At 40.9% G+C, this 26,417-nt stretch overlaps 3 protein-coding genes across 5 annotated transcripts; 1 reads left to right on the forward strand and 2 right to left on the reverse strand.

Annotated features, from left to right (window-relative positions):
* Window positions 1-49: 49 nt before the first annotated feature.
* vtna (vitronectin a) lies at window positions 50-6,503 on the reverse strand. 2 transcript variants are annotated; one of them, XM_078246275.1, is made up of 8 exons: window positions 6,146-6,502; window positions 3,632-3,751; window positions 3,083-3,544; window positions 2,838-2,977; window positions 2,579-2,735; window positions 2,303-2,455; window positions 1,692-2,207; window positions 50-1,090 (listed from the first exon to the last, which is right to left on the reverse strand). In XM_078246275.1, exons 1-8 carry the CDS (start codon window positions 6,201-6,203, stop codon window positions 972-974), a joined length of 1,725 nt encoding a protein of 574 aa, XP_078102401.1. In that variant the 5' UTR covers window positions 6,204-6,502; the 3' UTR covers window positions 50-971. The 2 variants fall into 2 exon arrangements, with proteins under 2 accessions (XP_078102401.1, XP_078102402.1); XM_078246276.1 differs by lacking the exon at window positions 3,632-3,751 and having other exon boundaries at window positions 6,146-6,503.
* A 780-nt stretch (window positions 6,504-7,283) lies between these two features.
* On the forward strand, window positions 7,284-12,807 carry sarm1 (sterile alpha and TIR motif containing 1). Its single transcript, XM_078246281.1, has 8 exons — window positions 7,284-8,447; window positions 9,184-9,802; window positions 9,900-10,112; window positions 10,223-10,314; window positions 10,394-10,720; window positions 10,857-11,046; window positions 11,373-11,494; window positions 11,898-12,807. Exons 1-8 carry the CDS (start codon window positions 7,972-7,974, stop codon window positions 12,007-12,009), a joined length of 2,151 nt encoding a protein of 716 aa, XP_078102407.1. The 5' UTR covers window positions 7,284-7,971; the 3' UTR covers window positions 12,010-12,807.
* A 400-nt stretch (window positions 12,808-13,207) lies between these two features.
* On the reverse strand, window positions 13,208-22,891 carry slc46a1 (solute carrier family 46 member 1). Of its 2 annotated transcripts, XM_078246282.1 has the most exons (6): window positions 22,241-22,890; window positions 20,775-21,166; window positions 20,175-20,653; window positions 19,358-19,441; window positions 15,515-15,671; window positions 13,208-15,345 (listed from the first exon to the last, which is right to left on the reverse strand). In XM_078246282.1, exons 1-6 carry the CDS (start codon window positions 22,556-22,558, stop codon window positions 15,291-15,293), a joined length of 1,485 nt encoding a protein of 494 aa, XP_078102408.1. In that variant the 5' UTR covers window positions 22,559-22,890; the 3' UTR covers window positions 13,208-15,290. The 2 variants fall into 2 exon arrangements, with proteins under 2 accessions (XP_078102408.1, XP_078102409.1); XM_078246283.1 differs by lacking the exon at window positions 13,208-15,345 and having other exon boundaries at window positions 15,511-15,671; window positions 22,241-22,891.
* Window positions 22,892-26,417: the final 3,526 nt, after the last annotated feature.

Below are 26,417 nucleotides of genomic sequence, written 5' to 3' on the forward strand. Positions count from 1 at the left end.
GAACAGACTGTTGTGTTGTAAACATGCAATCAAATGTACCTCATCTTAATCAGTAACACAGTACGTTGTTTAAACATCTGTCAAAAACCACTAGAGTTCAACAAGGTTGCTTTGTCAGTGTATTATAGTGCATTGTTATATTTTGCTCTCGTACACTAGTCAGCAGATCAGAAAACATTGTAAGAATGTTTTCAGATGTACGACCTACAGTCAAAGTCCCACCTGTCACTGCTCTCTGACCTCTGCTGTGACAGTTACATGATGCTGCTGTGGGGTAAATCCCCCATTATTGTACATTTAGGGGAAATCTGCACGACCATGTCACCCCACATTTTTATGACCCCTTCATGGATAAAAAGTCATATCAACCCTGTGTTATATTTTGTTATTCACTGTATATATGCTTATGATTAGGAAGGAAAAAATAAAAATGTGTAGACACATGAAGAAAACTTGACTGAATTACTGTCTATTTGAGTCTCTCAATGGATGCAATTTAACAAACTCCTTAATTTTTATGACACTGAAAACCAAGAAATGAGAAGCTGTAAAGTTGGAAAACATTATATATATATATATATATATATATATATATATATATATATATATATATATATATATATATATATATATATATATGGTTTCTGGCTTCTGGCTTTCTCATTTGAGCTTATTTTCATTGTAGTTGTATTTATTTAAGTAGGTCAGTTGATGTTGAGGACAGATGAGATAACCTAAATCAACCAGTTGAACTTTGGCCATGTTGAGGTGAACTACTGTGGAGAGCAGCAGTGTGTGGACTTGCATTGATCTCCAATATTTGCTTAAGTTGAAGAGCAGTTAGTTATGTGTTACACTGAACAAGTGTGTCACACTTTCAACAGCCAACACTGCCTGTTTCAGGTAAAATGTATGATCTGTTATACAAATGTTAATGATAACTATATCACTTTATAAATACATTTATATAACTACTTTTCTGCCCCAGTGGTGCCTGAACAGCCGAGCCAGTACTTGGCGATGGATCTGGGATATGGTGGCGTGGCAGGGTCAACTCTCTTGGTCCTGAGGTCCACTCTGGAGTATGTATCTAGAAAACAAGACAGTCATTATTATTTCCTCTCAGGAGCAGCTCATTGTCATGCCAGGCATGTCCTTTTTGTGTGAAGCAAATCTCACTCTCAGTCGATAAACACAACTTAACAGCAGTTTGGACCCATCATCAGCGTCAGCATTCACCAAAGCACATCTTTATTCTTGTCTTTTTTTTGTCTTGTCTTTGGTATATCCTAAACCAGATAACCACCGAATATCATATTAAAGTTACAGGCAGAAATACACAAGAACTGCAGTAATTTTAGGCATCTGTTTCTTTGTCATGTGGACTAGTACACAGCATGTGAAACTAGCTATAATAAGCCCTCTGTGGCACGACAGAGCTAAGGGAAAGTTTGATGAAATTAGTTCAAATGAGTTCCTGTCTGCTCTCCCAGCTGCTCTCAACATCTACAAAGGTCAGTGTGTCTGAAAAAACTGAAACATGTTTCTGGGGTTAAATAGGTACCTTGACCACCTTGCCCTTTGAACTTAGATAAAACGATAATATGTGAGCATTCATGTTGTTAAATGGTTTTGTATGACTATTATTAGCCTAAACTGCACTGCTAATGAATCTGTCCCTGATATGTTACCTCCTTTAAAGAAGTAGACACTCTGTATGGGCAGACTCCTCTGGATGGACGCCCAGTACGACCTGTCACCTCTGGAGTCATAGTTGCCTCTGTTGTTCTGGCGGGAGCCATCTCTCCGTCTGTCTTGGTCCAAGTCTTGATCCCACCGTCTGTCCCAGTCTCGTCTGAGCCTCTCCTCCATCTCCATCCTCCTCTCTGCTAACCTCAGACCCATTTCCATCCCCATCTCCGCAAAGTCCTGGCCCATATTCATCCCCCGCTCAGCCGTGGATCCCCAGTAGGGTGAACGGCTTTGCCTCCTACGACCCCACTGCTGTCCATACTGCTGGTACTGCTGCTGGTTCCACTGCTGGCCCTGCTGTTGACCCCACTGCTGGTCAGGCTGGTCGTTGTTGCGGCGTCGTGTGGAGCTCCGGGGAGGGACATAAATTCTGCCGGCCATGACAGCATCCACTGGAGACTTGAGGCCCTTCCAGTCCTTATCAATGAAGTGGTGTTTGTCATGATGCTGAGGCACTTAAGAAGGTAAGAAAAACATTTAGCTGTACAAGTGACAACTCCTGCCTCCACCCCCAAAACAAATACAAATGATCTGTAATGCCACAACTCACAGTCAGAGAAGAGCTCGCTGATAACACGTTCATAGTTGTTGTAGTACACGTCAGTGTAGCTCCTGAACAGTGTGGATGGAGACCTCTCAGACATGGTGATACACTCCTCATGGGACGGCTGGTGCAAAAACTCGTACATGTAATACTGATCCACTGGAGAAACCAACAAGATGCCCCAAATTAAAAACTGTTAAGTATTTTCCACATTATTGCATGTTCAAAACACCAAATATTCTATAGAAATATCTGGATATATTGTGTAATGTCTGGCTGTACCTTTGAAAAAGTAGACCTTCTCTTTTCCATTGTGACCAGGAGAAGGCAGAGCAAAAGCTGCATCCACATGATCAGGAATTTTGTCAAAGCCCACGCTGATATCTCGAGGGTAGTCCTCATCCAGCACACCGTCATCAAACCTCCAGTACTTGTTTCCCTAATGAAGGTTTTGATCCGTTTTTAACATTAAAGTGTTATTACAGCAGCAGTCTGATATATACATGATTTAATAATACATGATTACGTGCTGTGTCCCCACCTTAAAGATATAAGTCTTCCCTTGACAGTTGATGCGGGTGAAGGCAGCATCAATAGGTCCGCTGATGCCCCACACGTCCTTTATGAGCTTTGGATAACCAGGAAGCACTGACTTCTGGTCCAGTTCAAAAAAGTACTCCCCTAGAAAAAAAAGAAGTTCACAAGCATGTCCCCCCTGCAACAGAAATATCTTATACTTCTAGTTCTGCTCTTTATTAAATATTTTTAAATTAGGGGATGACTTACCTCTGAAGGCATATATGGAGCCATTCTTTAGTCGCATGAAGGAGTCAAAAGGCCTCCCACTGCAGGTCACAGCGTCTGGGTCGGGGGCTTCAGTGGTGGCTGTTGTGACGGGAACAGTGGTCGTCTCAGCTGCTGCATCAGTCCAAGAGGGTTTAGTTGTGGTAGGAAACATCTGTGTAGGTTGGACTGTCTGGGAAATGGGTGTTTTTTGTGTAACAGGGATATTCTGACGTATGGTATCCATCGTCGTCCATGGTCGAGGGGGTTTGTTCATTTCTAGTGTGATTTCTGGATGTTGCTGTGGTCTGTGATCAAAGTCTGAGATGGGCTGTTGTGTGGGCGGGAGCTGATGATTGATAACAGTGAAAAACTGGTCGTGGGCTGAACGTCTAAGCGATGGAGTGGTACCTTCAAACAGCTCACCATCATCATCCTCTGCAAACACAAACGTGTCTCCGCGAGCTGGGGGAGAAAAGTGAGATCAATGACCATCTTTCCCTGCACCATTTAGACTGTCTCACAACGTTTCTGAGCAGAAAGGTTTCTTACTCGTCATGCCACAGGTGACCTCAAAGTCAGAGCAGCAGCTCCTGTAATACTTGCACATCGAGTCACACTGGCACTTCTTCTGAGAGTCAAAGCCATTCTCACAGCGACCCATACAGGACTCTGAGGATGAAACGACACAGATCAAGAAAATTGATTGTCGTTTTATTGTATTTGACCCTCTGACTAAAATACATTTCCTTTCTCCTCCAGGTAATGAAGTAAAATTGGATTTTAATTGATTACAGCTCCCATGAGGCGAGTGGCAGCAAAAACTGTGGCTCAATGACTGGACAGTCAGACACTGTCCTGTACACTCTCCTGTGACTCCATGACTGTCCTGTACACTGTCCTGTGACTCCCAGACACTGTCCTGTGACTCCAATGACTGTCCCGGAACAGTCAGACACTGTCCTGTACACTGTCCTGTGACTCCAGGACTGTCCCGGGACAGTCAGACACTGTCCTGTACACTGTCCTGACTCCCAGACACTGTCCTGTGACTCCCATGACTGTCCCGGGACAGTCAGACACTGTCCTGTACACTGTCCTGTGACTCCATGACACTGTCCTGTGACTCCAGTGACTGTCCCGGAACAGTCAGACACTGTCCTGTACACTGTCCTGTGACTCCCAGACACTGTCCTATGACTCCATCTCCACGACTGTCCTGGGACAGTCAGACAATATCCTGTATACTGTCCTGTGACTCCCAGACATTGTCCTGTGACTCCATGACTGTCCTGGGACAGTCAGACACTGTCCTGTACACTGTCCTGTGACACCCAGACACTGTCCTGTGACTCCAGGACGTCATGGAGTCACAGGACAGTGTCTGGGAGTCACAGGACAGTGTACAGGACAGTCATGGAGTCACAGGACAGTGTACAGGACAGTGTCTGACTGTCCCGGGACAGTCATGGGAGTCACAGGACAGTGTACAGGACAGTGTATGACTGTCCCGGGACAGTCATGGAGTCACAGGACAGTGTCTGGGAGTCACAGGACAATGTACAGGACAGTATCTAACTGTACCAGGACAGTCATGGAGACACAGGACAGTGTCTGGGAGTCACAGGACAGTGTACAGGAGAGTCATGGAGTCACAGGACAGTGTACAGGACAGTGTATGACTGTCCCGGGACAGTCATGGAGTCACAGGACAGTGTCTGGGAGTCACAGGACAGTGTACAGGACAGTCATGGAGTCACAGGACAGTGTACAGGACAGTGTCTGACTGTCCCAGGACAGTAATGGAGTCACAGGACAGTGTCTGGGAGTCAGAGGACAGTGTACAGGACAGTGTCTGACTGTCCTGGGACAGTCATGGAGTCACAGGAAAGTGTCTGGTACCCCTTTTCCACCAACAAGAACCAGGTGCTGGTTCAGAGCTAGAGCTAGTGCCGGTTCGGAGTTGGTTCGACTGACGAGCCTCCAAAGAACCGGTTTGCTTTTCCACAGGCTAAAGAGCCAGCACAGAGCCAGGTCTTACGTCATTGTATACGTCTCATCATTTCAGTGTACAGGACAGTGTCTGACTATCCCGGGACAGTCATGGAGTCACAGGACAGTGTACAGGACAGTGTCTGACTGTCCTGGGACAGTCATGGAGTCACAGGACAGTGTCTGGGAGTCACAGGACAGTGTACAGGACAGTCATGGAGTCACAGGACAGTGTACAGGACAGTGTCTGACTGTCCCGGGACAGTCATGGGAGTCATAGGACAGTGTCTGGGAGTCAGGACAGTGTACAGGACAGTGTCTGACTGTCCCGGGACAGTCATGGAGTCACAGGACAGTGTACAGGACACTACTAACAGGACAGGACAGTTTTTGCTGCCACTGCTGCTGCATGAGGCTTCAACAGCATGTCATTGGAAAAGGCACATGGGATTTGTTGTTCTTTATCATTAATAGTGATTTCATTTTTTTCTAGCATTTGAACTATCTCTGTATAGTTCAAATGCTGAAAAAAGTGTCTTTATATAGCAAGTATATATATATATATATATATATATATATATATATATATATATATATATATATATATATATACACACACACACACACACACACACACACACACTGTATATACATATATATTTATATATATACATATATATTATATGCTATTTAAAGACACTTTTTTCTGGTCATCTGTGATGGGTATTTTCACTATATTCTGGCATTTTATAGACTAAACAAATAATTGACTAATTATAAAAAAAATAATCAAATTCATTTAAAATAAATACAATTGTTAGTAGCAGTCCTGACTGTAATAATGAATGTAATTGCCAGAGTTGATACTTCTGATTGGTTAAATAAATGAAGAATGAAATGAAAGTATATGTTATTAAATGTTAATGACTTTGTGTGGTAAGCAGGACATCGTACATTTGACACAAAGTACGCCCATTATCAAGTCTTTACTGAAACACTATTACACTATACTGAAGGATGAACAACAACTAACTTTTCTGAACTTTAAAAGTGATTTTTAAATGTTGTACTTACCATCTGCAGCAAAAGTCCGAGCGAGCAGAGCGAGCAGCAGGACGGCCCACAGCCTCATGTTGCCTCTGTAGTGTGAGAGGACAGACTGAAAAACTAATGACGGAGCGTGTGCTCACAATCATTGGAAACATGTGTCAGTCACCCTGCTTCCTTGTTTACTTTAACCTTATTTGCAAACCTCTGTCTACTTGAGCAAAAAAAAACAGAAGCACAGAAAGAGATCGATAGGAAACAAAAGTTTGTGTCCATCTGTTGACCTCGGACCATGTTGCTTTTGTAATTATACTGCAATGTAAAGATAATTTAGTGATCCCAGGGCAATGGTTTTCTCTCTGCAGATTGAGTAATGCTACTTGATCGACAGCATCATCCTGTATTGTTTAATTTCAGGACAAGACTAGACCTGGATGTAACCTTGAGTCATTGTGAAGGAGCGGCCTGCTGTGTCGTCTAATAACGTCTAATAAGTTTAACACAAGGGTACGCGTTAGAAAAGATTTTACAACTGCAGAAAAGACATGAAGACAAATATGTCAAATATGTCACCCCCCCCCCAAAAAAAAACAAAAAAAAACTCCACACTGCAATGAAGAAACATTTTGGAGGAGACATATTGAATCCATAAAATATTTGTTTACATTTAAATATATTGATTCTAAAAATACTGGAATCAGCATCTGAAATACCTACCACGAGTACGCTACACATCTTGTTTCAAAACAGTCTGTCAAAACAAGTCTAAACAATATTTGCTACACTAGTTTTTGTAGAAGTTATTTTTTAATATTGTAAGTGGGCTAAATATTATCCCTTATATTCATTATTCCATGAGGCATTACAATAAAAAAATCAAAAATCTGGATCAACTGAAAATTTCCCAATGCTTTTTATTTCCCCTTTAAATGGGTTAACACCAATACACTATGATATTTACATTTCACATGGCCAAAATACATGGGTGGCGTTTGCATAGATTTCCCCCTTAATACATTAATTATATATATGCTAACAGTTTTCACATACATTGTATACAACACATTTTAAGAAACATTGATGGTGTTGCTCAGATGTTCTTCTCCTCTTCCTCCAGCAGAGGGCATGCAGTGTTGTGTTTACAACTATCCCTGAGCACGATGAGCTCTGACCGGCTGTGATGATGCAGGGACGAAAGACAGGGGGGTGCGCTTCTTTTGCTGTTCATCGCCGGCAGAATCCGGAGCCGGTGAGCGGTGCAGACCCCTGAAGACACAGAGAGCCTGCGGATGCTGACCGAAGGATGCAATAGCTCAGGAGGCTGATATTGGAGAGCGGTATCATATTTTGTATTTCTGCAGGGAGACGAACCGCTACAGTGCGTCAGATAAGGAGTGTGAGTCTTCTTTGTCTCCAAAACACAGACAACAATAGTCTGTTTTCTTGTCCGGAAAACAAGTGGATTTGCTCTCTACTCTTTCAGTTTGAGGCCCTGTGTGCTGAGACTTTGCCTCTTTAAGGACACTTCAGCAAACAGATTCTGTTCAGATATTAAGTCATCTATTGGTCGGTGGGATAAAAGAGACAAAGCAGCAGCTGTTGACTATGGCAGACATACTGTGATCTGCTCAATATCTGCTTATGAGTCTTTATGGGCTTACTGTCCGGGAGGACATCGGCTAGAGAGAAGTGATGCAATTTGGTGAAAGCTGTCACTTTTAATTAACAACTGATAGGCCTTGCTTGGCGCATCTGTGGGCACAAGGCTGGACATCTCTGAGCGGGATAAGAGAGGCCTTTGTAAACACACACATTTCAACATCCACTGACACTGACGAGTTTCTGCTCTGTAGATGCTATTGTCTCTGACGCTCTTCCTGTGGAGGCTCTACCGACAATTCTTCATCATGTTCAGCTCAGACAGGCTTACAGTCCCGGAATACGTCAGCCGGCTGCAGAGAGGGAGGAGCGGCTCCGGCTCCGTCTCCGTCTCCGACCCCAAAGCGGTCTCTCCGGGCGTCAGTGCGGACGTCCAGGCGGTTCTGGACACCTCAATCCCCGCCCTGCGCTCCGCCATCAGGAGGCTAAAGTCATCCAAGGAGACCTCTGATTCCGATGAGACCCGCAGTGCCATCGCAGAGCTCTTTCAGCTGGTGGAGGAGGCCTGGGTTTTGCCCACTGTAGGCCGTCAGGTGGCCGAAGAGATCTGCAACCGGATCCGGCTGGATGGAGGTCTGGAGCTGCTGCTGCAGCTTCAACAGACACCTGCCGTGGAGATCACCTATGAGTCTGCAAAACTGCTGGAGCAGATACTGATCTCAGAGAACAGGTACAGTGTGTACGGGGGTGGACAAAAGTGGACACTTACAGTAGATACAGCAGCTCTGCAACAAACAAAATTGTCCCCCATTGAAGATTTTAAAGTGTTCAATTCCTACTGAAATTGAGTGTTTATTATTCTCATGTGGGTTCGAGGCCTTACTTTGTTTGTCCTTAATTGCATCACATTGCAGTTTGTTTTTGTACAGGGATAGACAAAAAAAAACATGAACAACTTACAAAATCATGCAATACAGTTAAATAGAAGATATGATCAACTACTCATTACAACTAAGGTTATATCAGGGCTGTTTTTATTGGCTTGTAAATGTTAAAGGGAGTATTCATCTTTTTGTGTCCACTCCTTATGTTGATTTTAGGGCATATTTCTGATTACTCTAATTATATATCTATAATACTAAACTAAAACATATTTAATTCACGGTGACATTTCATCCTTACATATGAGAATCTGGTACCGAAAACTGTTTAGTAATTTTGCTTGATGAATGACTTAAATGATTAATCAATAGTCAAAACTGTTTATTATGTTGATCAACTAATTCTGCTAATCAACTAATTGTCTTTTTAGCCCTAGTTGATTAATAACTTTGTTACCAAACACACCTGTTTGTGCCTCACTTGTTCAGAAGCCTACCTGTTTACTGTTCACGTTTGAATTGCAGTCAGTATAGCTCTCTGATTGCATGAGTCAAGTTTTTTTATTTACAAACTTCTGTTGACAGAGATTATGTAGCACGAATGGGTCTGGGGGTCATCCTCAACCTGACTCGACATCAGGAAGACGCACAGCTGGCTCGCAGTGTCTCAGGGATCCTGGAGCACATGTTCAAACACACAGAGGAGACGTCTGTCCACCTCATCTCTAACGGTGCCCTTGATGCCCTCCTCTTCTGGTGCCGGGGTACAGATCCCACTGTGCTGCGTCACTGTGCTGTAGCACTAGCAAACTGTGCCATGTACGGAGGCCACCGCTGCCAGCGATGGATGATCGAGAAACAGGCAGCTGAGTGGCTTTTCCCACTGGCTTTTTCTAAAGAGGATGAACTCATTCGCTTCCACGCATGTCTGGCTGTGACTGTGTTAGCTGCAAACCGAGAAATTGAGAAAGAGGTGGTGAAATCTGGAACCCTGGAGCTGGTGGAGCCATTCATCGCATCTTTGGATCCAGATGACTTTGCCCGCAGTTTATTGGACAGTGCAGACTGCATGCAGGGTAAGACAGCAGCTGATCTTCAGCATCTTTTGCCATTACTGGATGGCACAAGAGTGGAGGGAAAGTGCATTGCAGCCTTTTACCTTTGTGTAGAGACCAGCATCAAGTCTCGTCAGCGCAACACTAAGGTACAGTCACTGTCCACTTTCCATGTAGTTAAACATTTTAGCTAATACAGTCTGGTAGCTTTGTTGTGACTGAGTTTTAATTTGTGCTGCCTTCAAGATATTTCAAGAGATCGGAGCGGTGCAGAGCCTAAAAAGAATGGTCATGTACTCCAGTAATGGCACAGCCTGTGCCCTCGCCAAGCGGGCTCTGAGCATGATGGGAGAGGAAGTGCCGAAACGTATCCTGTCATGTGTGCCCAACTGGAAAACCTCTGAAGTGCACACCTGGCTGCAGCAGGTTGGCTTTAGTGCCTATTGTGACCGTTTCCAGGTATGTTTAACATTGTTATTACTCAACAAAGCACAGAGCATATAAATACAGGCACAAGGATCTACCTATTATACAGTATGTCTGACATTTCTAACTATCTTGCTGTATAGGAGCTCCAGGTGGATGGAGACCTCCTGCTGAACATCACAGACCAGGAACTGAGCGCTGATCTGGGCATGACCGCAGGCCTCACTCGCAAGAGGCAAGTGGTACAAACCTTTCAACACATGAGCAATGTACCACCAGTCTAACAAATACCTCTGTTCTGTATCATCCTGCAGGTTTTTGAGAGACTTACGTGTGTTGAAGACTTACGCCAACTACTCCACATGTGACCCAAACAATATGGCTGACTGGTTAGTTGAGGTGGACCCTCGTTTCCGTCAGTACACCTATGGCCTTGTCCAGTCAGGAGTGGATAGCAACAATGTCCAGAGCTTGACCGATATGCAGCTCCAGAATGACTGCCACATAGACAACGGAGTCCACAGAGCCAAGATACTCTCTGCCAACCACAGGGCCTCAAAACCGTGCCACACAGATGCCCAGCCTGCAGGGCCCGACGTGTTCATCAGCTACCGTCGGACTACCGGCTCCCAGCTGGCCAGGTCAGAACTGAAACAGGATAAGTGGAAGAATTCAAGAAGAAGAAATACGTTAAATTAGAACCAGGGCAAGGGCATTAGGCATGTGTACTAAAACTACATTTTTCACAGACTTTCTCGTTTCATTCCCTGTCCCAAGCCTTCTGAAGGTGCACCTGCAGGTTCGAGGATACAGCGTCTTCATAGATGTGGAGAAGCTGGAGGCTGGTAAATTCCAGGACAAACTGATCCAGAGCGTACAGCGGGCGCGTAACTTCATCCTGGTCCTGTCTGCCAATGCGCTCGACAAGTGCATGGGTGACACTGATATGAAGGATTGGGTGCATAAGGTCAGAGGTTTTCCATTCTCTGCATGTGAGGGACTTCATGTTAAAATGTTAGGTCTCACTTTTTGCTTAAGACTTTCACTCCACTGCACCTTAAACCCTTATCAAGATATTCTACATTTATATCGATAGGGCAGCTGTTTGTGGAATGTTATTAGTCCTGTCACATTCATATTCCCTGTCTGTGCTATCAGTTCAAATTACGTGTCATGTACTTATTGCAGCTAAAACGGGGGGTCAGATGATGTTTTACATCTGTGCTTTTACTTTTTGTGTCTGGACATTTCTAATATTTCATAGACTCAAAAGAAGTCTCGTTAATCTTCCAGGAGATAGTCACAGCCTTGGCTGGTAAGAAGAACATAATTCCTGTCACAGATAACTTTATGTGGCCCGACCCCATGTCTATGCCGGAGGACATGAGAGCAATTCTTAACTTCAATGGCATCAAGTGAGTAACTGTATACTGTAAACTCAAATAAACCAGGCTTTGTTGTGAAAAACCATGTTGCTTTTGGTTAGCACATCTGTGTAATTGGGACAGGACATTTTCACATCATTCACCACATGGCTGTGTGGTGTACATACACCACACAGCCAAATCCCTTTCTCAAGAGGTTTAACAGCTTATTTAGTTTGATTTGTAGTTGTGTGATAACTAAACAGTTTAATGCTAACATTATTAATCTTTTAAAACCCTCTTTTATTTCTGTAATGAATCATTTATGAATATCAGGGGAAACTTTTTATCATTTGTGATTTGTGTTTAGGAGATCTGTAAAACATCCATTAGAGACAACTGATGTGCTCATAATGCACGTCATCATATGTCTGTTGCCTTTTTCTTGACACAGATGGTCCCATGAATATCAGGAAGCCACGATTGAGAAGATCCTACGCTTTCTGAATGGACACCAAGACCAAATCGACGGCCGAGACGCCTCCAAAGGGCAGAAAAAGAAATAAACTGACAAACAGTTTGATCTCAGCTATGATAACTTTAAATGATGCCAATTCCACATGGCATATGGTGAACAGGCCGGCAGCTTTCCCTGCTCTGTCCAAATGCATATGAAGTGAATTTGATTATGTTTAGCTTACATGCTCACACGAAGACCTAATATAAATTGACCTAATATATTGCAAACAATAAATTAAAATTAAAATGGGATTTTAGATTGTATATAATAAACTGTAAGCCTTTAATGATAGTACCCTCATACTACTGTATATTTGTAATCAGGTACAGTATACGCCTTCTGTCTCTCAGGAAAATAACTGTGCTAGATCAGCTGTTATTGGCACCCCAGCAAAATCATCAATAGCAATTTCTGAAGCATCCATTAATCCCAAAAATTATATGCAATCATCTTTTCTGTTCATATACTGTACATATGACCAAATCAGAGCTCTGATCTTACTGACGTGTGTTTTTTATGTTTGGGTTGTGATGGAAAAGAACTCTATTCTAGCAGATGCATTCATTGTTTATGATTAGAGTATCCACAGTGGGCATAATCTAAGCTGGAGGCATGACATATTGTACAGAAATAAACACTACATGTTGTATAACTGCACCCCTAATTTAACCAAATGCAGGTCAAAGGAGTATACAAGCAACTAAAAACACCCATGTAGTATCAAACGTTTCCTTCCTTCTGTATAATTAATTTACACGTATGAATTTACCATAGTCAAAAAAAAGTTGTTACTAACTGCTGTTACAACATAGTGTAATACATTAAACTTTCATTTTATACTGTTGACTTGAGGTTTCATTGACCACAGTGTTAAGTCTGATAAGCATTTATTTGTTCGCTCTACAATGGATATTTGATCCTTGTTCCCTCAGTGTATTTTAATAGAAGCAGTAAAGTAAAAGCAAAAAGATATCCAGCAATATACAAGACACACAAAGGCTTGTGAAACTATAAAAGAAAAGTGGCAGATCACGTTTAAACGTGTACATTCAAAATTCAATCAAAAGATGCATTGGCTCACATATTATTCTATGCATTTATATTACTAAAGCCTGAATGCAACCGCTGTTCTGCAGGGGTTTGAGCTGATCTTGCCTTCATACTGTTTGCCTCTAATATCCTCATAACATTTATTAAAATGTGTAATTGACATCAACTTTCAAATTTCAAACAGTAACACAGGATTTCATTTTTATCATGTTTTTTTAATGTGCTCAGTGTAAAACAAACATAGTTTAGTCCCTTGATTTGAAACATGGTGAAATGTAAGAATGTAAAGAATTTAACAGTGAAATCCTTTGTCTGAACTTCACTTAATCACATGTGACATGTAAACAGAAACAAATTGAACCATCATCTTCATAACAAACCAAACGATATCCAAAACGATCCAGTTGTAATCCAATAAATAAAAATGATTGCAGCTCATAAATATTGCACAACTGATGATGACGAAGAATAGACAGTGGGTCAGGATTTGTTACACAAAACCTTTGAAGAATGGCTTTTAAAAAAGAATCTGCTGATCAATTCACAGAAGCTGAGTTAATACTTCATTTAACCTCTAAACTTTCCTTTGTGCATTTTAAATCTGATTTGGCAGCTCTTGTTCCCTCACTGTAAATCTGGGACCTGACCCCGGTGTGTATGTTAGCTGTGGGCCTCTGTTCTGGGACTATCCAGTGTTGTTTGTGGTGGTGGGAGGGGGGACTCCTCAGGGAGTTTAGACTATGGCAGGAGGAGGGTCGAGGTGTAACTCGGTAGTCCCTGGCTGCCACTACAGTTTCACTCTCTGCTGTGGATTACTGATAGTTGTGTTTGGACATGTTTGGCACAGATGATATTTCTGCATAGTGCGATACCATGAATCTCAGATACTAACTTCACGGTTTGAGGGTTTCTACGTAACTTCCACTAACAGATTTAGGATAGCCCTGCGAACAGACAGTAGTGGAAGAAGTACTTAAAATGTTTACCTAAAGTAGCAGTACCAATGTTAAAGTTAAAATGTTACTCTAGTAAAAGTACAAACATACTTAAAATACCAAAAGTAAATGTACTTATATTATTGGATTAAAAATAGACGCATTACAGTGTACATCCCTTTTATGCTGCAGCTGGTAAAGGTGGGGCTCATTTTAGATAGCTAGATAGATAGATACTTTATTCATCCCAAGGGATATTTTAGGCATCCAGTAGCTTAGACAACCATAACACAACAAACACACATACACACATATATCTCACATACATAAAAATCACTCACAGAAATGTTTAACTACTTGATGTACTGTTTGGTAGCTTGTGAATTTCCCCATGGGGTTAGAGTAAGTCTTATCTAATCTGAACCCATAAAAAAAAAAAAACATCACTAAACACAATTTAATTAGTAACTTATGTAAACAATTAGTACAAAATACAATATTTGCCTCTGAATTGTAATGCAGTAAAAGAACTTTTAAATACTGCACAGAAGTGAATAGATAGGATAAGGGTGTGGTGGCTGAAAATAGATTGATCTTGTATACTGTTGTATACCAATTTACCTGACACAGATATGGTTTCCAATTTGTATTTGTTCCAAAAAAGTAATAAGTTTAGGATGGTTCATTGTGATCATGTGAAATATCAATGAATGATATTTGCAGATCTTAAACATTTCTCAAATCAAAACTAGGTTATATCTCTCACCTCCCTTTTTGACCCTCTGTGAACACATTATGTTGCACCCATGCTTGATATGTTTTGGAACAACTGAGGAGTTTGTGGATTTCCTCTTATGGTTAGCACCTTAACATGTAGTGTGCCATTAGAGCTACTGAAATTAATACATTCAAAGTGTAAATTTGTGTAAACTCACAAAATGAAAGCATGTATCGAACCTTGTTTGTTACCATTTGTATGAATGTCGTGATGAAACATCCAAGCTTGTGGTGAGTTTTTAGGGCCAGCGTAGATTTGACAAAGCCCAAGTCTCCATTATCTAATTATTAAGGCAAAGAAAAAAGGTTTAACAGTCATGTCAGTCAGGACGTTGATTCTTCATCCTCTGGTCTTGATTACTTTGGTGTGACTAGGAAGAATTCCATCGCTGAGCTAGTTAACAACAGTCAGCTGTGCCATAACTGTGCTAAGATCAAAGGGCTTTCCCAGCACCACACATGGACATGATGGCTGTCTTTGTGTCAGTGCTGCTCCCCTCATAGACTGACACCAGGATGCACTTTAACTCTCCGACAGGTTCCTGCCCTCTGACCTCTCAGCAGGTCAGGATGCTGTGGAGTCTCTGTGGTCTCTCCTCTGGTCTAAACATTGCAGGGTCCTAGAAAGACAAACATGAAATCAATTATTCAGCTCATCTTAAAAGGAGTGGATATAGATTTTTTTGTAATGTGCTTATTTGAAATGTCTTGCTTTTGTAACTAGAATTAACTAATAAGAAAACAACAACAAAAGTTTGATTACGCCAATGAGGCAAGAGCAACACTCACCCAATTATTCCAGCGGGGATGAAGAGGATGATGGCAGCAAAGAGGAAGGGGAAGCCCTTCATGAAGTGCAGTGTGGCTGGGTAGAGGGAGTTGAAGATGCCACTGCCAACCAGAAAACATAAGCTCTCCACACAGGCAACAGACGCAAACAGGGCACCTGGGAGAAAGTACAAACACACAATTATGTATACAACCTGCAGGACACAAGCAGTCCCTTGTGACAAAGTGACATGTGCAACTGCACCGTAGCATTATAATACTGCCCTAAGTATAACAATTCAAATTCACTGACTACACAGCTGACACACAGAGCTAGCTCTCATTTCAAGATTTATTTTGACCATTTGGTACCAATACAATCCTCACATCTTAAAAACATTGCACAGTTAGCTGTGTTAAAAACAATCTGTTAGAAGGACAAGTATAGGCTTAGTTCTAGTTTTGTTTATGTTCTGGATATGGGATAGGGTTAGGGAAAAGGACACCACCACATTTTTGCAACAAATGTTCATTTTTGTTCACTTAAGAAACGAACACAACTGTGTACTTTATCACAATCATTGCTCTAACTTATCTCTCCATACTATTCTTTTCATTTTTATTTTTTTATAGTTAAACATGATAGATGGTACTGATGCAAAGAGGGCTGCTATACGATTCATTAGCTGGAATGTAAAAAGGTTTAAATGGGCCTGTTAAAATTTTATTTCTACAGGAAACTCATCTACTGGTTAAAGATCAAGTCAGACTAAAAAAAGTTTGGGTGGGGAATGTATTCCATTCCAATCTCAACTCTAAAACTTGTGGAACAGCCATATTTATTCATAAAAGAATCCAGTTTAGTGCGACCACTGTCACCTCAGACCCACAAGGACGATTTGTAATGGTTTCTGGGCTTCTCTACCATAAGCCTGTGGTATTGATTAATATCTATGCCCCAAATTGGGATGATGATAAATTTAAGGGGAAAATAATTCCAGATTTGAATTCACATCAATTGATATTTGGTGGCAATTTAAACTATGTAATAAATCCAGTATTAGACCGTTCCAATTCTAAATCTACAAACCTGTCTAAAAAGGCCAAGCTATTATCAGCCTTTATGGACCAGATAGGAAGTGTTGACCCCTGGCGTTTTTTATTTCCACAAAGCAAGTACTTTTCTTTTTTTTCCTCTGTACATCACTCGTATAGCAGGATAGATTATTTTTTTTATTGACCATACTCTCCTCCCCTTTGTCACAAACACTGAATACTCAACTATAGCTGAATCAGATCACGCCCCTGTAATTTTAGATCTTGCATTTCCTTCTTACAAATTAGAACGCCCCTCTTGGAAATTAGACAGAAATCTTTTGGCTGATGAGACTTTTTGTGAATGATATCCCACAAAATAGATGACTTTATAGATTCCAACAAAAAAGATGACACCTCCCCCTCTCTTTTGTGGGAAACACTAAAAGCAGTACTTAGGGGTGAGATTATATCGTATTCTGCTAAAACAAATAAGATGAAAAGAATAAAACAGGAGGAGCTCATCAAAGCAATAGCTATGGTGGATTCTCAGTACTCCATCTCGCCCTCCCCTGAATAAAAAAAAAAGAAGCTGGACCTCCAAACACAATATAATTTGTTGCTCGTATAAAAAAAGAAGACATACACATACATACAAGCATCAACGGAAAAGATGGAACGTCTCCTATTAAAATCACAGGGATATGTCTATGAGCATGGCGACAAACCTGGACGGCTATTAGCACACCAACTTAAGTGCCGCGTCGTGTCTCAACAGATTTTACAAATTCGTGAAGACGATGGTGAACCAACTATTGACCCAGAGGAAATTAACGAAACATTCACCTCATTTTACTCAAATCTGTATACGTCAGAGATAACAAATGACAGCTCTGACATGGAACACTTTTTCAATAATCTCCAAGCTCCTTCTATAAAAGCAAGACATAGGGCTGAGACTGAGCTTCCACTAAAAAGTATAGAAATCATTAACGCGATTAAGGCAATGCAGAATGACAAGGCGCCTGGCCCCGATGGGTACCCTATAGAGTTCTATAAAAAGTTCTCTAGTAAATTATCTACAATTCCACTCAATATGTTTAATGACTCTTTATCACGTGGATCCCTTCCACAGACAATGATTGAAGCATCAATTACCCTATTGCTTAAGCCAGGTAAAGATACACACAGAATGCGGCTCATATCGACCCATCTCCCTCCTAAACTGTGACATGAAGATCTTGGCCAAGGCCCTTGCCTTACGCTTAGAAGCCACAATGCTAAATATTATTCACTCTCCTGCGCCCAGTGCAGTCCTCGAGGTGGTTATCGTGCTTGACGCAGAGAAAGCCTTTGATAGGGTAGAATGGGGATATTTATTTGCATGTTTAAAGAAATTTGGTTATGGTCCTAATTTCATCTCATGTATAGATGCATAGAGTATCTCTGTACGCAGATGATTTATTAATGTATGTATCGGACCCTGTTTCAGTGTTTCAGTGTATTCCACTTTATCTCCCTAAATATTTCTTCAAATCTATTGATAAGGTCTTCATTTCATTTATATGGGGTGGGAAGAAACCTAGAATACGACTAGAACTGTTACAGAGGCCTAAACTGCAGGGTGGCTTAGCTCTTCCAAATCTTTGTCATTATTAATGGGCCTCAAATGTTCAAAAAATCTTGCACTGGCTCCACACTCCTGATACAGACTGGTGCCATTTTGAAGCTGCATCTTGCACTTGGTCACCTCCAGCTTCCCATCTCTATCTCTCAAGTCACCGACAATCCAGTAGTCATAAATACCCTCAAAATATGGTTCCAACTTAGACATAGCTTCGGGGTTAATAATCTTCTCCATCTAAGTCCCATACACAATAATCATCTTTTCCTCCCAGCTAGATTAGACTCCGAATTTACTCTCTGGCAAAGACAAGGCATTTATAAATTTAAAGATATGTAAATAAACAGTATAATCGCTAGCTTTGATGTCTTGTCAAATAAATTTGGCCTCCCTCGGTCTAGCTTGTTCCGATATTTCCAAGTCCGCCTCTTCCTTCAGCATCATGATCCCAACTTTCCATATATACCATCGCTTTCTGGTTTAGACGCTCTGTTAGAAACTACTTTCAGCCTTAAAGGACTTATTTCAAGAATCAACAACTGCATATCTTCTTTTAAAAATACAACTCTTGCAAAGATCAAGGCAGACTGGGTGGACGAGATGGGATAGGACTTGGAAGAAGACATTTGGGACAGCGCTCTACTAAGAGTGAATGACAGCACTTCATGTGCCAAATTAAGTATAATACAATTTAAAGGAGAATTCCGGCCAATTTTTACGTTAATCTTGATCGCTATAGCTACGCGAGTACTTTCGATAGAAAAAACCCCGACCCGAATCAGTGCAGGTAACACGGAGAAGCTGCAGCTACGTACTACAAGCGTCCCCTGAGCTAAAACGGCAGTGGTCGGGGCAAGTTTTAGAGTGCCTTTGTGCCTCTTAACAGACACAAAATGCAATTAATATATCTGTGCCACATGAACAGGGCCCTTACGTGTCAACAAGATGCGTTTTCAACTCAGACATTGTTTTAATTATTACCTTTTTTAGTATTATCACTATTGTTGTTATTATTATTATTATTATTATCCTTTCTACTTTCTGGATAAGTGTCCTATGTGTTCTGGGGGGGGCTGTACTATGCACTATGCATACATATGCTGTACTATCAGTGCTCAATAAAAAATACAATTTAATAAAAAAATAAAAATAAAAAAAAATCGGTTTAAAACATGAGTAAGATGTGTGCATGTTCAGTAACTGACCTTGGTCTGATGGGCCCACCAACTTGGAAAGTTTTGACCTGAGCACAGGCGTTGCAGCCATGAAGAGGAAACACAGACCATAACCTGGTGACAAACAAATTAACAACCTTTGATACACAAAGAAGAGCTCGAGCAGGTTAAGTATTAGCTAATGTGTTGTACTGTACATTGTGAAACAGTGACGTCACATTAAAATATAGTAACCATTGCTATTATTTTAAATTATGTTCCTGCATTTGTATGTATTTGTTCTTGTTCTGTCATAAGATGTCACATACATTATTGTGCAACTACTTTACAATCTAAAAATCCTCACTACACTGCACCGTTAAACTTTTGGGGATGATGCTAATTTTTCCTACAGGCTACATGCAAAGGAAGTACTGAGTTTTTTTATTGCCTTGTATCCAAGGTTGCCTGTTCACACATAGTCTGTCCAGTATGCCACTTGCTGATCTGGACTCATCACAGCATCTGCCTGATAATGCAAAATTCATTTCACCTGTGGCTAAAAGAAGTGTGAATGTTTTCAAAACCTTTCGGTAGAGCGGGGGAAGCACAAATAAAGGCCGATAATGAAAGTAAAAAGGGCATATTCAATTTCAGTGTAACGCCATTAAATGGATAATTAATTGATATACACATACGTAGTTATATCATAGATATAGTCATCTCAGTTGTATTGACTTTACTTTTGTTTATGAATAGAAATATTTTAGACAGAAAACCATAGTATTAACCACTCAAATCATTTTAAAAATACATGTGTCAAAAACAAAACATCTGGGGGTCACTAAATCACTTCAGATTCTCTCACCTGTGAACATGAGCTGGATGGTGTCAGCTACAGAGAAGACAACCAGCCCGATGATATTGGAAGCCAGACCCACAAGAGCCACCCAGGAGTCTTCCAGGCAGTGCTGCATGATCTTCAGCCCCAGCAGACTGCTAAGGTAGGCCAGGTGCTGAGCGGCTGATCCGTAGCCAATGAGGGCCGGCCCCCAGCACAGCGGTGAGCTCAGCTCATACAACACATACAACTCCCTGCTGCCGAAGTGTACAGTCACCACCAGAAAGAAACACAGTGTGTACAAGCACAGCTTGCATCTGTGAAATCGTCTATCTGCCTCACTGTTACTCCCTCCTGTGGCGAAGAGGCGCCAGACGGCTTTATAGTGGCGAGAGGTGAGGAGCTTGGCACTTGGGTCTGGCAGGACAGACTCACGGACAAACAGGTAAGCGTACAGAGCCGAAGCCAAGTTAGTCGCCAGGACCAGCCAGAATGGGTTGATGTACCTAAATACAAGCAAACAAATATAATGGTAATGATGACCAATTCAGATAGCAATATTTTGAGTGAAGTGGTGTGAATGACACTTTTCTAGTCATGTGACTGTGCAATAAGTACATTTATTACCCTTGTGCCCGCCGCCACTGCCCTCCGATGATGCTGGCTAGCATCCCTGAAAGGCCCAGACAAGCCTCCAAGACTGCCACCCTGAAGGTGCGGGACCTTCTGTCGCTGGTATCAGCCACATACGCAAAGCAGCCTGCCAGGATGGCATTGAAATCACCTGAAAGGCCACTGAGCAGCCTGCCTACTAAAAAGTAGACCACAGGCAGCTTCAGGTACATCACCACTAGGTAAACCACAGCTTGGAGGGCCAGGCCTAGGTTGGCGAGGATAAGGACAGGTCTGCGCCCTGCAAGGTCACTCCATGAGCCCAGGAGAGGCACTACCAACAGGCCTACAGAAAAGCCCCCAAGACTGATGTAAAGGTTCCAGTGGGCTGTCAAGGTTTCCACCTCCTGCAACAACAACAAAAAGTGGAGTGTAACCCGGTTAGCCACATATCATGTTATCAGCGAACATCAGGAGTTTAAGAGACTCAAGTTCTTACTGCTTGGTATCCTATCCTACCTATAATGACATTTACCTTGCATCCTAGGTGTTATTTTGTCCCTAACTACATGTGTACAACAAATATGTCAGGGATCTGGTGAACAGGAATGAAAACTGCTGATCTATCTCTCCAACTAACCACTTCTAAAGGTTCTCATTTAAAGCATCAGTTAACCCATTTAAATTTTGCTTATTCACCATTTCCCTGTTGCTTAGTTTCAACTTGTGACGGCTGTTCCTCTTTGTCATAATTGCTCAAACAACACTGCAGTTCTTATTTTAATCTATGCACCTGCATTTTAGGCACAGACGATTATTTTAAAAGGGTGACTATGTAACACCTGTCCTGAGAGATTTTGACACGGTTCCTCTTAACAACCCAATAAATGAAATCCAGCCTATTGGACCAGCAGTTATAGTGTTTGTTATCCTTTACTTCAGACTTAAGTCCATTTTAGGAGGTGCTTACATAATTTTGTCTACAGCCCCTGTAACTAGGAAACTTTATTATGAAGCTTTTTTTCTTCTCTCTGATAGTTAATGATCCACACAGCTAACGTTAGCTATCAGGAGAGATAACAGGATTTGTCTTAACGACCTTGCTAACCAACAAAACCGTTAAAATGGCAGGTTGGATAAATGAGAGTAAACAGCTGACAGCTAGCTACTACGAAGGTGCCTTTAAACATTAAGACCCATTATTTTGTCATAGTGTCTTTTTACATACTTTTATTGTAATACATCTGTTCTGTATGTATGTTCTTGACTGTAGCAGTAACGTTACTTTGCCTTATTGTTTATTCCTTTATTAATGTTTATGTACCATACACCAAGGCAAATTCCTTGCAAGTGAAAACTTGCTTTAGTAATAAATATGATGAATTTCTGATTCAGATTAAGTGAGCGATTTGACTAACAGCAGCAGAAATATGACTGTGACGTGAGTATTTTTAAAGTAACTATTAAAAGACGTTGACTACCGTTTGAAGAGGATCAGGGGGCACAGAGCCGTTGTTGCACTCCGACCTCTTGGATCCGTTGTAGCCGAGGTCCTCGCTGATGCGGTCCCACAGATACTGAGTGGAAAGAGGCGACTGCAAGGCCAGAGAAAACATGGAGAGAAACAACACTGGCTCCACTGAAACCGGCAGCCAGCATGTAAACGGGGGTCGTCCGGAGCGGGTGCTCGGTACATCAGCCTCCCCTTTGTGAACACACGAGTCGTTGGTTTCACCGTCAGTGGATGTGGCGTTGAACACATCGCCGGGAAGGATCGCTGCGGTGTCCAGCTCGTCCATGTCGAACTGACTTAACTGTAAACATTAACAGTGGTAACGTAACTTACTTTACTTTGAGAGTATCTGAACCACGGTCTATGATCTGAACACACGTCAAGTTGCTCCATAGGCTAACGTTAGCTAAATAACTAGCTAGCTAGCTAGCTTGTGGAGTTTGTTTACGCTGCTGGTATTTTTGTTTGCTAGGCGAAGTAAAACGAGTTTGCGGGTAACATTTAATCAACTCAGCTGAATAAAGGAAGCGATACTGAGGCCAAAGATCTAGCTAAACTGTCTCTGCTGAGGTTTAACCACAGGTTTAACAAGCGTGAACTCAGCAACCCCATCTGGACGAAGAGGTGAACTGCATATTTTTGCTAACGCCGCCTTCACACTGGCAGTTGAAATCATCATTTATTTTTATTTTTATTTTTTTTTATTGCAGAATACATTTGTTACAATTTGTCAAAAAAGGAAATTGAACTTGTAGAACACAAATCATTTTGTTTCAGATCATGTTTTCATAAAGAATAAAAAAGTAAGAAAGTAGAAAAAAAAGAGAGAAAATAATACATATCAGTCAATAGATATACAGATAAAATATCATATAACAAGTAGTCAGTAAAAAATTATAATCAACAAAAGTACATAGCCAGAGTATCAGACAGTAAAAATCAATTAAAATAATTTCATTATAAAGTTAAATCAGATAAGCATTGCATGCATTTTGATGCTGATTTACCCTCTAATCCAGAAATACAATCTATATATATATTTTTTTAAGTCAAGTTTAAAAAACATTGAAAAGGGGTTTGTTTTTCATAAACTTCGATTTATGAATAAAGAATTTTCCAAGCAGAATTATAACGTTGACTATATATTGTACGGAGGAGTTTGAGTCAGAAAAGTAAAAGAAGATATCAAAATTAGATAAATGTATGTTTGAGCCAAATTGACCATTAATGAAACATTGTATATCATTCCACAGAGAAGAGCTATGTGAACAGCTATAGAATAAATGGTCTAACGTTTCTGTTTCCATAAAGCTAAAGCTGCATTTTTCGTCTACGGTAGGGATACATTTAGAGATAATCCTGTTACAGAGATAAAAATGGTGAAGAATTTTAAATATTTATTTTACTTTGTTTGTAACAAAAAATGTATGTGGGTTACTCCATGCTCTATTCCAGTTAATATTTTCATATAAGGGGGACCATTTGTATCTGGAGGCAGGGATGGATTCAAGTCATTCATTTTCTATGGAGATTCGCAGACTGCAAGCGAATGGGTCCGAACCAAGGGGGTAAGCTTCGCTTCAGAGCTCGAATCTCCTATGGCGCCATTTTGATGCTACAAAGCGATCACCCGACGTTAGCATTCCATTGACTTCCATTCATTTTGACGTCACTTTGACAGAAAATAACTTTACATCTGAAGCGTTTAAAGACTTTATTTGTCCATTGTTTATCTCTAAAGAAACACGACAATATATAAAAGGCTCCATTACCTTGTACCTCACGTTATGGCTCCGTAGTATACGTTTTTGTAAAAATAGGCTAACGATTGTGTCATAACCACGCGACTTACTGTCGCATAGTAGAGGAATTACCGTATAGTACAGGAGAAGCTTGCAGGCAGTTTGGACTTAGGCAAGGCAAGGCAGCTTTATTTGTATAGCACATTTCAGCAACAGGGCAATTCAAAGTGCTTTACATGAAAACAGATTAAAAAATCAAAAACAGATAAAACATTGAAAAACAGTTAAATATATAAAAGCAGATCAAATAGGAATTTCTCTTTATATGCTTATATAGATTGTTATACAGTATCAACAATGCAGCTTCAGTATAAGAAATGAACAGTTATTTTTGACTTACATTAGCTGTTTAAGTTTAATTACTAATGTTAACTAGCATTTTAGTTAGCAATAATTAGCCTGTGCCTATGTTATCTCCTTACATATACCTACGCTCTCGGTCTCTGCAAGATTGGGAATGATTGAGATTTCTCTTGGCACAGCTACCAGAAGACTTTCAGACACATTGCTCACGTCACATTTACGTCGTTTCTCTACGGTAAATTCAGATGTTCAGAATACAATTATTATTTAATTATTTTCTAAATTAAGTCACGGTTAAGTTAGTGAACATGATGCAATTAATTGAACGCCGTTTAAACTCTTAAATTAACATAGCCATACATAGCCTATAGTTGGCAGATTTGTGGATGTTAATGTTGTCTCCCTGATGTTAACGTGATGAAACCTGCAATGACTTTAAAAAATTTTTTTATTAATGCTTTATTTGCAAATTCATAACAGTACAAAATATATATAGCTCAACAATGAAGCCACCCACATAATACTAAAATTAATACTCTTTTACAATTATAACATATGAGAACACAGAAGAGTAGGCTACAGTAAAAAGGTTTTCATGCCTCCCATTAGAAGGGGATCTAAAATGTAGATAAGAAGAGGTTAACCAATATTTCATTATAGGCTAAATCTTTTTAATCTTCTATAATGTCGAAAAGCTGCATTTATGGATATGAAATTTGACAACAAAAATTAGGATTAATATAAAATATTGGTTAACCTCCTCCTTTCTGAAATCATAAAACATTTAAAACTGCATCAGCGTTTAACGTTGACAGTTGTTTAAGACATATTACATGAGAGGGTTTAATTTCGAGGTCCGAAAGGCGCATCACTGAAGTGTATGCCTCCTCAAGTGTAATATTGTGATTATGAACGGTTACCAACACAATAAGTGATAATCAATCTATATTCATATTGTGGAGCAATTCGTTCTTGAAATACAAAAAAAACAAACAGACAGGATTTCTAGTCCCTCCCTGTTTAGTCAGCCAGCTAATTTGAGACGTGGGATTTCCCAAACTGAATAAATCCTGCTGCTGAAAAAAATAATTGTATTCATGAACATGATTACCATACTGTTTAGTTAAAAAACATCCAAAACACCAAAGTACGAAAACATAGCGGACCAGACGCAAGGTTTTATTTTGAAAGTTGAAGCTCGGGGAAAGCACCAGCCGGGAGGGCATGAGATGGGATGCATGAGACGGGAGGTCTCTAGGCTGCAGCCATACCCGACTAGCTGCATTGACACACCTGTAAACACAATGTTATATAAAATAAACTATACATACAGAAACGTCCACATAAATAGTCCCAAAGAAGTCCCATTCACCAAACCAGTCGTTTGCCCACTAGTTCACTTAACAACACCTCAGCTAATGTTGTGTCAACCCGCAGTGGGTACAGAGCACTGCGAGCTGCCGGTCGTGGTGCTCCGTCAGGTCAGCGCTAATTGGTGGTTCAGTTACCCCCAGAATAGGTGACTGTGTGCTGGGTACAGAGAGGAGCCTCTCGCTGCAGCCTGCGGGATGGCATCCAGTTAGTAAGGCCCACATCCAAGTCAACCATTTTTTTTTTTGCCTACGTCACTCCCCATACGCTCGAATGGACCAAGGCCCTGTTTACACAATGACGCTCGCGGGTGAAAACGAAAAAATATTTTATCGGATGTGCCTTTCGTTTATACGGTGACGCCGTTTTTGGGGCTTAAAAACGCAAAAAAGTGAAACCACCCTCCAGAGTGGAAATCTTAACAATGCTCCACCGTCGCGTTACCGTCTAAAGGGTAAAAACGCAAAAGTCTGAAGACAGCGGTGTGGAGAGAGACAAGAAAAAGGCGTCCAGGTAGTCTGTTGTTACAGAGTAGGCTACAGAAATTATAGGCTCCTGTTATCTAAAATATTTTCAATGTAATGGCTCAATATTTAAGTGATTTGACAATGTGGAAAAGGTTGTTATAGTTCGATGACCATATATAGGCTATTCATTTGAGCCAGAGTA

Source organism: Sander vitreus, chromosome 3 (genome assembly GCF_031162955.1).
Source record: "Sander vitreus isolate 19-12246 chromosome 3, sanVit1, whole genome shotgun sequence".
Lineage (NCBI taxonomy): Eukaryota > Metazoa > Chordata > Actinopteri > Perciformes > Percidae > Sander > Sander vitreus.